At 35.7% G+C, this 12,056-nt stretch overlaps 1 protein-coding gene across 38 annotated transcripts in view; it reads right to left on the bottom strand.

The window, feature by feature from the left end:
* The window catches only part of LOC123793446 (uncharacterized), a 386,505-nt gene that overhangs the window by 107,930 nt on the left and 266,519 nt on the right, over window positions 1–12,056 (bottom strand). For 30 of the 38 annotated variants that reach the window (XR_015722487.1, XR_015722485.1, XR_015722484.1 and 27 more), the window contains 4 exons: window positions 9,178–9,211; window positions 8,696–8,837; window positions 2,621–2,834; window positions 566–749 (listed from right to left, as the gene is read on the bottom strand). Coding sequence is in view for 32 of the 38 variants with exons in the window: in XM_087857789.1 (XP_087713915.1) it covers window positions 566–749; window positions 2,621–2,834; window positions 8,696–8,837; window positions 9,178–9,211 (574 nt within the window). In the remaining 6 variants the exon portion in view is untranslated. The remainder of the gene's footprint in view (window positions 1–565; window positions 750–2,620; window positions 2,835–8,695; window positions 8,838–9,177; window positions 9,212–12,056) is intronic. The other 8 variants (XR_015722486.1, XM_087857786.1, XM_087857792.1 and 5 more) reach the window with 3 other exon arrangements.

Here is a 12,056-nt window from a genome sequence, read left to right as displayed (position 1 = left end):
AAAAATAAAGGTACATACAGTATGTGAAATAAAATTTCTTTACAAAACATTTAACTAGTTCCATCATAGTCTCAAGGTGATTTAGCGTGCATTTTCACATAAAAAATCCAAAACTGAGGTGCCTGGGTGGCTCAGTTGGTTCAGTGTCCTATTCTTGGTTTTGGCTCAAGTCATGATCTCAGGGTTGTAAGATCCAACCCCACGTTGGGCTCTGCACTCAGCGCAGTGTCGGCTTGAGATTCTTTTCCCTCCCTCTCCCTCCCCCTCTACTTCTTCCCCTGCTCATGCTCTCTCTCTAAAAATAAATAAAATCTTAAAAAAAAAAGAGCCAGCATTCACATTTATCTCAATTTACTTTCCATCCCTTAACTCAGAAAATATACATACAGCATATATGAGAAGCCAAGGATTCCAATAAGCTATTAATTTTAGCTATAAATATCATAGTTCCTATTAGGATAAAACTGAATTTTTTATCTATTTTATATCTAAATAATATACATTAAATCAAAGGGATATTATAAATAATATTGATGGAAATACACAATTTTTATCAAAGATGTACCTGATTCAAATTATTTCTTACACTCCTCAATTCCTCATCCTGTGTCCGAAGAGTAACTTCAAGCTGTTGTTTCACTTCAGCTTCTTTATTATACTGCTGTACTGTTCTTTTTAATTGCTCCTTATTTTTTTCATATAACATATCAGTATTTCTTCTTTTTTCTTTTTCCCTTTTGAAGGAAAACCTGCAAATAAATGGACTTATTTTAAAATTTGTTTTGTAAGCAATAAAAAGTTCATTTCATGATCTGGTTCCACATATGTTGGTTTACTGTCCAAATGAAATTTCTATGTTCTTTTTTTTTTTTTTTAAGATTTTATTTATCTATTTGACAGAGAGACAGCCAGCGAGAGAGGGAACACAAGCAGGGGGAGTGGGAGAGGAAGAAACAGGCTCCCAGTGGAGGAGCCTGATGGGGGGCTTCATCCCTGAATGCTGGGATCACGCCCTAAGCCGAAGGCAGACGCTTAACGACTGAGCCACCCAGGCGCCCCGAAATTTCTATGTTCTTAATTTTTTCCTTTCTAGGGCTCATGGTTTTAATTTCTCACTTCAATCTCTTCCAAAAGATACACAGAGTTGAAAAGAAGCAATGAGAAAGCATTATGCAGTTTAGTAGTAAGCTTTAGTCAATAATAACTCTGGTAGATATTGTAGGGAAAGAAATTTTGAAATTATTCAAGAAAGTTAGAATTGAAAATTATCGTTTTTTCCCACATAGTCATAATTACTCTTCCATTAGAATAATTTAGTTACTAATTAAAAAGAGAAATTGCTGTTTATAAATTCACTAGAAGTAGATTTCTACTTCACAAAACATCACAGGTACCTCTAAAAATAATTTGCAGTGTAAGACAGAATCTGCAGATGTCATTTGCACAACATACCCCTGCAGATTACTGTGATCCAGGACTAGGCTAGGGAGTCTAATATCTGTTGCCCTATACATTTTATGTTTCTTCTTCTGCAATACTCTCAGTTGACCTTGTTGATTATTATTCATTTTATTTTTTTAAAGATTTTATTTATTTGACACAGAGAGAGAGAGCACAAGCAGGTGGAGTGGCAGGCAGAGGGACAGAGAAAAGCAGGCTCCCCGCCGAGCAGAGATCTGGACATGGGGCTCGATCCCAGGACCCTGGGATCATGAACTGAGCCGAAGGTAGACACTTAACCAACTGAGCCACCCAGGAACCCCTATTATCCACTTTATAAATCATTTGAAAACCCCTTCTAGACCAACACAGGATCCATATTAATTAAGTAAACAATAAAGAGTAATATGTGCTTGCAGCACAGACTTTTGAATTAATTTTACCTACATATAAGAGAGATGTTGAGCAACTTGAGCAGTAATCATTTTCCATGTTACTTTTTAATCGCTGCGTATGTTTAAAACTGAATAAATTTTTAAACATTTTTCTGTCTTGAGAAAAATGGCCATGTTATACTCTGTTCACGGGCATACGAATTAATATAAACTTCCCTGAGAACAATTTAAAAATAGGATCGAAGACATTCTTTAAAAATTTTTATACTTTAAGTAACCAATACTATATTGAAGAATGTATTCCAAGTACGTTAACCAGAAATGTAGAAACAGATTTATATAAGAGACATTCCTTACAGCTTTAATTAAAGTATAGAAAAACGAAAACCGACCAAAATTCAATTTGTTAAATAATGAGGTTTCCATATGATGGACTTCTATATGGTCATTAAAATTATGATTTGGAATATACATTAAATTATTTGTAGAAGTATTCACCGTTAAGAACTTGCTGTATTATTCAGAAGAATCCCATACTTCACAATACTAAAGACATTTTCTTCCCTATAAAATCCTAGAAGGTAAGTTAGCAACTACAAAACTTCTCCTACATATCTGTAGTATAAAAGTCAATAGCTCAAGGGGTGCCTGTCTGGCTCAGTCGGTAGAGCATGCAACTCTTGATCTCATGGCTGTGAGTTCAAGCCCCACACTGGGTGTGGAGCCTATCTAAAATAATAAAAAAATAAAAGTTCAAATACTTCCTTGAAACCAAGACGTCATACCTCAAACTGCAGCGTTCTTGTTCCCATTCCACTTTTTGCTGCTCCAACTGCAATTTAATTTCTTTTGTTTGTGATAGCTCCTTTTGTAGACCATTAACCGAATCTTCCAATTCTTTATTTTTTCTTGTAAGTTGCTCACAGTGATCATTTTTAAGTTCTAATAATCTTTCAAACGAACAAACCGCATTCCGAATTTTTAATAAATTAACAGAATCTATAACAGAGAAAAAACAGAAAGAGAATATATAGGGCGCCTGGATGGCTCAATTGGTTAAACATCCGAGTCAGGTTTCGGCTGAGGTCATAATCTCAGAGTCCTGGGATTGAGCCCCGCATGGGGTTCTTCACTCAGCACGCAGTCTGCTTGAGATTCTTTCCACGCCCCCTCCCTCCCCCTCTGTTCTTCTCTCACCCCCCTCCCCCCGCTCATGCTCTCTCTGAAATAAATTACTTAAATCTTAAAAAAAAAGAAAAAAAATATGAGTACTTTTTGCATATAAAGGACTGTGTGCTTTCACATTCACTCATTCATACATTAAACAAATATATATTGAATGAGTTCAATATAAAAGATATTATACGGGCACCTGGGTGGCTCAGTCGGTTAAGCATCTGCCTTCAGCTCAGGTCATGATCTCAGGTTCCTGGGATCAAGCCCTGCATTGGGCTTCCTACTCAGCGGGGAGGCTACTTCTCCCTTCTCCTCTGCCTCTGCCCCTCCCCCAGCTTGTGCACTCTCCCTCTCTCAAATAAAAAAATCTTAAAAAACAAAAAGATATTATACTAAGCTCTGCAGATTAAACAGATAAGATCCCTGGCTCTTATTTAGCTTCACGTCTAGTGAAAGGGAAAGACAAATAAAACGACAATTACAAATTCAGATAGTTCCTATAAGGAAACGGAGTTCTAGGATCACATAACATAACGTGATCTACCCTGGGAAGGGAAGATTCCCCGAGGAAGAGAGAACTATTCTGAGAAATGAAGGAGGAGCAGGAAGCAAGTGAGCAAAGGAGGAAGAAGAGCATTCAAGACAGCCTACAGCATGTGCCAAAGTTCCATTGCAATCTGCTTCTGGCCAAGATGGAGTAACAGGTACTGATTTACCTTCCTACCTGAAACAAGCCAAACACAAAAAGATAAAATACATTTTCAAATTATTTTCAAGACAAAAGACTTCAGTCAATGAAGGACAATGATCCCTGAAAACAAAAGAAGTCAGCCTAACACATACCCGAACTCACTGCCTTGGGAGAATTTCCACCGACCATGACACAGGTGAAAAAACTGAGATAGACTCCACCAGATTCCCTGAGTTGAGATGACGGAACTGAGAATCCGGTGAAACCAAGGCAGATAGAGATCAGAGGTCAAAACACCGGCGAGAAGAAAGCAGAACAAAGAAAGAACTCTAGAGATCTGCAGAGGGCTCTGCTGGTGCTCAGCACCAGGGATAGTATCGATTCCCATTAGCCATGCTGGGAAAACTCATAACCTGTAGCACAATGAATACAGTAGTAGGTCTTGCCTCAGCGGTGGGGAACAATGAGCTCTAGGCTGAGCACTACTCTGGATTCACCTAACAATTCATAAGAATAGGACTGGAAAGGGACAAACTGTTTGTAATCAACTTAGCTATATCTCAAAAGAAAGCATAAAAAGGTAAGTAGAGGCATAGAAGCTATTTTTAAAAAACCAAATACAACTTACAGAGATGCAAATTTTGTCAGACATGAAAAATACACTGGATAGGAATAAACACATATTAGACATCACAAAATAAAAGACTGAAATTGACCTCAGAAAACTGTGAGAAAACTTCAAGTGGCTAATCTACAATTCCTCAAAGAGGCAGAGGAAAGGAACCAGAAAAAAATATTTGAACAAAAAATGTCTGGGGCACCTCGGTGGCTTAGTCGGTGGGTGTCTGTCTGCCTTCAGCTCAGGTCATGATCTCAGGGTCCTGGGATCAAGCCCCATATCGGACTCCCTACTTAGTGGCAAATCTCCGTCTCTTTCTGCCCCTCCCCCTGCTTGTGCATTTTCTCTCTCTCAAATAAATGAATAAAATCTTAAAAAAAAAAAAGAAAAATGACCAAAACCTTTCTAAACTTAATGAAAACTATACTCCCACAGATCCAGAAGGATCTGACTAGGAGAGAAGAAATGGAAGTTAACTATTATAATTTTCTTAAACTGCATATGATGTGGTAAAACATTACTTGAAGGTGGATTGTGATGCTTAAATCATATACTTTAAACCCTAATCACTAAAATAGCAAAACTAAAGAGTTATAGTGAGTAAGCAAAATACATACACACACACACACACACACGTAAATAAAACTAAATCATAGAAATTACTTGATTAATCTAAAAGAAAGTAGAAAAAGAAGAGAATGGGAACAAACAGCAGAAAGGACAAATGGAAGTCAAACAACATGCCCACAGATTCAATTCAACTACATTAACAATCACATGAAATGAAAATGGTCTAAAAGCCTCAATTAAAAGGCAGATTCTCAAAATGGATAAAAAAGGAAGACCTAGGGGCACCTGGGTGGCTCAGTCCTAAGCATCTGCCTTCGGCTCAGGGCGTGATCCCGGAGTCCTGGGATCGAGCCCCGCATCAGGCTCCTCTGCTGGGAGCCTGCTTCTTCCTCTCCCACTCCCCCTGCCTGTATTCCCTCTCTTGCTGGCTGTCTCTCTCTCTCTCTCTCAAATAAATAAATAAATAAATAAATAAAGTCTTAAAAAAAAAAAAGGAAGACCTAATTATATGCCACCTATAACAAAAAATGCACTTTAACACAAATTTGTTAAAAGGCCAGAAATATGATAGACCACACTAACACTTGACAAAAGAAGGCTGAGCCTAAGTGGCTATATTAATACCAGACAAAATAGGTAGCAAAGCAAAAAACATTAGCAGCAATAAATAAGGTCATTTTATAATGATTAAAGGGTCAACTGAAAGAAGCATAACAAACCTAAATGTTTACACGTCTATTAATAGGTTCAAAATACATAAAGCAAAAATCGACAGAATTGCAGAGAAACAGGCAAATTCACAATTATAGTCTGAGATTTCAACAGGCAGAAAATCAGCAAGAATGTAGACTTGAACACCACCATTCTTCTCAAGTTTCCATAGAACATTTAACAAAAGAGACTATATTTTGGGTCACAAAATAAATTGTAATGAGAGGGGTAAGTCAAAAGGACTAAGTCATAAAAGTGCGTTCTGTAACCACAGAGAAATCAAATTAGAAATCAAGAATAAAAATAGCTCTGGAAAATACTTGAAAATTTGCAAACTAATTAATACATATCTAAATAATCCCTGGGTCAGAGTGCCTGGGTGCCTCAGTTGATTAAGCATCTGTCTTCAGCTCAGGTCATGATCTCAGGGTCCTGGGATCAAGCCCCACACTGGGCTCCCTGCTCAGAGGGGAGTCTTCTCCCCACTCCCCCCGCCAAGCTCATGCTGTCTCTCTCTCTCTCAAATAAATAAAATCCTTAAATAACCTCTGGCTCAAAGAAGTAATGAAAAAAGAAATTAGAAAGTATTCTGAACTGAATGAAAAGGAACACATAACATATTAGAATTTCTGGAATCCTGCTATAGCAGCACTCATATGAACATTTATAACACTGAATGTATGTATTAAAAAAGAAGAAAAGTCTCATATTGATGACCTTTGGCTCCACCTTAAGAAATTAGTAAAATAGTAGTCAAAAACAAGTCTGATAACTTTTGGTTATGTAGAAAATCTGACAGAATTTTTTAAAAAGCTTCTAGAACTAGTAAATGAACTCATCAAGTTTGGAGGATATAGAATCATTATAAAAAATCAACTGTATTTCTATTCATTAGGAATAAACAATCAAAATTTAAAATTTAAAATTTAAATTAAAAATTAATTTTAATTATTAATTAAAAATTAAAACTGCATTGAAAAATAAAAAATAATCACAGGTAATATCATAAAAGATAGAAAGAACTAGACGTAAAAAACTATAAACTATTACCAAGAAAATTTAAGAAGACTTATATAAATGGAGAGATATACTCTGTTCAGGGTTGAAAAATTCAGTATTGTTAAAATTAATCTGTAGATTCAACATAATCCAAACCTGATTTTCAGAAGACCACCAGAGTTTTTTCTCTTAGAAAATGACAAGTGGATTCTACAATGCATGTGGATAAAATAAATAAATGAAATTCATGTGGAAACACAAAGGACCTAGAATAGCAAAAGAGCCCTGAGAGAGAACAAACTGGAGGACTAACCCTAACCACCTGATTTCAAAAATTATTATAAACTGGTAGTAATTAAAACAGCATGATATTGGTGTAATGAAGGCTAAAGAGATCAATGGGACAGAGGAGAGTCCGTAAATAAACCCACACATATATGGTCAACTGATCCTGACGAAGATGCAAATGGCATGAAGTAAAGACAATACAGCCTTTTCAACAAACGGTGCTAGGACAACTGGATATCCATACGCAAAAAGAATGAACCTGGATCCATACTCTGCATCATAAATAAAAAAGAATACAAAATGGGGGCGCCTGGGTGGCTCAGTCAGTTAAGCGTCTGCCTTCAGCTCAGGTCATGATCCCAGGGTCCTGGGATCGAGTCCCATGTCCAGATCTCCATGCAGTGGGGAGCCTGCTTCTCCCTCACCCTCAGTCTGCTGTTCCCCCTGCTTGTCCTCTCTCTCTGTCAAGTAAATAAATAAAATCTTTTAAAAAAAAAAAGAATACAAAATGGATCACAGATCTAAACGTTAAGACCTAAAACTATGAAGCTTTGCTTTTAAACTACAAAACTTCTAAAAGAAAGCATGAGAGAAATCCTCTGACCTTGTGCTAGGCAAAGATTTCTTAGATAGGAACACCGAAGGCAAGAATCCATAAAAGAACAAATGCATAAACTGGACTTCACCAAAAAAGAAAACTGCTCTTCAAAAGACACTGTTGAGAGAATGAAAAGTCACAGGCTGGGAGAAAATCTTTGCCAAAAAATAGGTGATAAACTATATCTGGAATAAACAAAGAATTCTCAAAACTCAACAAATCAGAAAACAACCTAATTTTTAAAATGACAAAGAATTTGGACAGTTCAAAGAAAATACACAGATGGCAAATAAGCACATAAAAATATGCTCAACATTATCTTATGAGGGCAATGCATACTAAAACCGTAATGATATATATACTGCATGCCCACCAGAATGGCTAAGATTTAAAAAACTGACAATATTAAGTGTTCATGAATATACAGGGAGAAATTAGAACTCCCATACACTGCTGGTGGGAATGGAAAATGGTGCAACTACTTTACAAAGCAATTTGGTAGTTTCGTAATAAGGGGATATAACGAAACATGAGACTTACGGGTGATAGATATATTAACTGCCTGAATCACGGTTATGGTTTCACAGGAGTATACATATGTCAAAACTATCAAATTATACACTTCATATACGTGCAGTTACCTAACTAAAGCTATGGGGGTGGGGAGGAAGCTCTATTATAGGAAAAATCATCCAAACTAGTGGCTGAGACACAGATGGAAAGAAGGATATGAAACAGTACAAGATGAAGCTGAGGACCGTGGTGTTTCACGCTAGAGCAATGAGAAGTAAAAGCTAAGCTTTAAGCAAGGGGGGTAACATGACGAAATATAAATTTTTAAAAATATATGATTATGGTTGCAGCGTAGACCAAGATTCTGGGAGGTGGAATGACAGGGAAAACCGTCCTGAGGTTATTTCAGTATCCTAGGAGAAAAATACTGGTAACCTGACCTTGGGTGAAGGCATAGAAGAGAAGCAGAGTCAACAAACACATCGGTGTGCCATTTTCATGACGAAAAGTATAGTGGAAATTATAGCTCTTTGGCTGAGAGTACTCAGCAGTTCTCTGTCTTCATGAAAAACATATTTGTGAGATGAGTAGCTCTATAACAGATCAGTGTTGTGTGGTACAGCACTAGACAAGATGTGCACATATTACTACAGTAATATACATATAAAGGCTTTATATTTATACCACGGTCCTACCTTTACAATCCATGCCAAGTTGTTCAATTAGCAACATGCAACTCCTAAAATCAAAGCAAGGCAACTTGCAATCCTCTGAAGCTGTTCCAGATAATGGAGTTAAGTCATCAAGGTCATCCGTAAAATTAATTTGCTTTTTGATCTACAAATAAATAATAATTTCAAAATGTCCCCCAAATATTTATAAAATATACTAAGTGTAGAGAGATGATAAATACCCATCTTCTTATAAAAGCAAAAACATAGGTACTTTTTTAAAGAACTGATTTTTCTCAAAACAACCTTTATCAATAACTAGTGTTTCTGAATAACATTTTCACAACAAATAGAAATTCCTCTATTTTGTCACTATACCTTCTCTAAAGTAATTTTTTACCATGGAATAATATTTCTGATAAATATTATTTATCAAAATAATACAATAAAGTAAAAATTAAAAAATTAATAAATGAAATAAAATTATATATATATATATATTTTACCTCTTTCTTTTCCTTAGATGTTTTCTTTGCAGGTCTGAAAAAAAAAAACCAATTCTTTTCAGGCAAACATTAAATACTTAAAATACAAAGAATATCTAAATCATATCTAAACATATTATTAATAATATTAACAAAACATTAAGATCAAATTGACAAAGAGCAAGGGAAAATCATAATGTTACTTACATTATTTGATACAAAGAAATATACCACACTTTTTTGTTAGCATTTTCAATAAAAACAAGCTTTTACTGGCTCTAAAACCTATTTGCAGGGTTCAAACTAAATTCTTATATGAAAGAAACCCTTTCTTAATAATCATGATAGTAGTGTTTTGAGGATTTACTGTGCAGCTACTATGCATTATTATGAACACTTCACTACGTCTCTAGGTATTTTAAGCCTCACAACAATCTTATAAACGTAGGTAATTATATTAGGTATTTTACACAGGAAGAAAAGGAGGCACAGAAATAAGGAACTTCCCCAAGCCCATACAGCTGGTCAGGAGTAGACCCAGAATTCAAATCCAGGATATCTGCCTTCAAAGCATGTGTTTTACAATATGTGGTGAGAGTAATATTTAAGTGTTTCTAAGTAATATGATAGCAAATGAATCTATTATTATTCCATTCCTACCTCTAAGTATAAACAATAATTTCTGAATCTTACACATTTTTTTTAAATAAAAAGACGTCATACTAGGCCATATTTAAAATCTACTTTCAATAAACTAAAGATTTGCTTCTTCTAAAGAAGTTCATCAATGGGCATTCATTTATTCATTCAAATGTTTATTCACGAACACACACTTACTGAGCACACAATATGTGTCAATGACACTGTTGGTACAGGAACCACGGCTTTTGTAATTTGGAACTTTATCCAAAAGTAATAATCTATGATAGATTAATAGTTTATTTTGCAATTGTAAATAAATAAAAGCTTTCCCCTTTCCCCAGATCTAAACAAACATTAACTTAATATAAACAGATACTTCAAAGTCCCTAACAAAATCATAGCTATTCATGATACTGTCAAAGGCACCGAATATCTGAAATCATCAAGGAATGATTAGTTCTATTCAGAATGGCCTAAGTGTTTGCATATTTACTATTATATATATTTTTTTAAATCTATGAATGATAATATCTGCACATTCGATTATATGAGAATACTTCACGGTGGAACCAGTTCTGAATAAACAACTTCTTGCCCCAAAACTACATGAATAGGAGTACTAAGGACAATTACTATAATCTTTAAAAGATAATGTAATACAATCAATAAGCTTTCCAACATTTGGAAATGTCAACAAAATTAAATTAAATAACCATGTCTATCTCTATTGGATCATTTCCAGCAGCATACAAACATACTCTAAAAGCTCCCATCTTAAAATGAAAAAAGAAAGAAAATCCCCATGAATTCCACATTCTTTTTCAGTTATCATCCATTTCTCTGTTACCTTTCCCCGTAAAAATTCTCTAAGGAGTGTTTATACTTATTCATTACAGTCCAGCTTCCATGGTGACTACTAACTGCTCCTTGTCAAAGTCACTTGTCCTCATCTTAACCTATCAAGCAGTGTGTCTGATATACTTGAGTATTTCTTGCCTTAGCCTGTACCGACACTACAGTGTTTTATTTCCTTAAAAAGTAATCACTGCTAGAATTCCTTCAGAGGGAAATAATTTACAGATTTTCCCTTCCTTCATCCTGTTCCATTTCACTTAAAGGGCTGTCGTCATTCACTTGTAGTGGACAATAAGTCGGGGAGTCAAACTTCTCAAAGCGGGGTGTAATCAGAGATTCTTCTGATGTCCATTTTTCATTTTCATCTTTCCTTGCTTCCTTTATACTCAAACGAAGATCACTACTTTAAAAACTCCAGTTAAAGTAGCCATTAAAAAGCCATTTTTAAAAAAGATTTTATTTATTTATTTATTTGAGAGAGAGAGAGAGAGCATGAGCACAAGCAGGGGGAACGGCAGGCAGAGGGAGAAGCAGACTCCCCACCGAGCACAGAGCCTGACTTGGGGCTCAGTCCCAGGACCCTGAGATCATGACCTGAGCTGAAGGCAGACACTTAATCTTAGACTGAGCTACCCAGGTGCCCCAAGCTAATGTTTTCTAATAATGTTACCATAACGAATAAAAAAAACCAATTTTTTGTAAAATCCTGTTACCCGTCTCAATTCATTTATTTTTTTAAAGATTTATTTATTTATTTATTTGACAGAGAGAGAGAGAGAGACAGCCAGCGAGAGAGGGAACACAAGCAGGGGGAGTGGGAGAGGAAGAAACAGGCTCCCAGTGGAGGAGCCTGATGGGGGGCTTGATCCCTGAATGCTGGGATCACGCCCTAAGCCGAAGGCAGACGCTTAACGACTGAGCCACCCAGGCGCCCCGAAATTTCTATGTTCTTAATTTTTTCCTTTCTAGGGCTCATGGTTTTAATTTCTCACTTCAATCTCTTCCAAAAGATACACAGAGTTGAAAAGAAGCAATGAGAAAGCATTATGCAGTTTAGTAGTAAGCTTTAGTCAATAATAACTCTGGTAGATATTGTAGGGAAAGAAATTTTGAAATTATTCAAGAAAGTTAGAATTGAAAATTATCGTTTTTTCCCACATAGTCATAATTACTCTTCCATTAGAATAATTTAGTTACTAATTAAAAAGAGAAATTGCTGTTTATAAATTCACTAGAAGTAGATTTCTACTTCACAAAACATCACAGGTACCTCTAAAAATAATTTGCAGTGTAAGACAGAATCTGCAGATGTCATTTGCACAACATACCCCTGCAGATTACTGTGATCCAGGACTAGGCTAGGGAGTCTAATATCTGTTGCCCCATACATTTTATGTTTCTTC

Source organism: Ursus americanus, chromosome 31 (assembly GCF_024610735.1).
Source record: "Ursus americanus isolate L20-20 chromosome 31, mUrsAme1.1.p, whole genome shotgun sequence".
NCBI lineage: Eukaryota > Metazoa > Chordata > Mammalia > Carnivora > Ursidae > Ursus > Ursus americanus.
The sequence above is the reverse complement of the archived record's forward strand: the minus strand, read 5'-3'. Positions and strand labels throughout refer to the sequence as shown.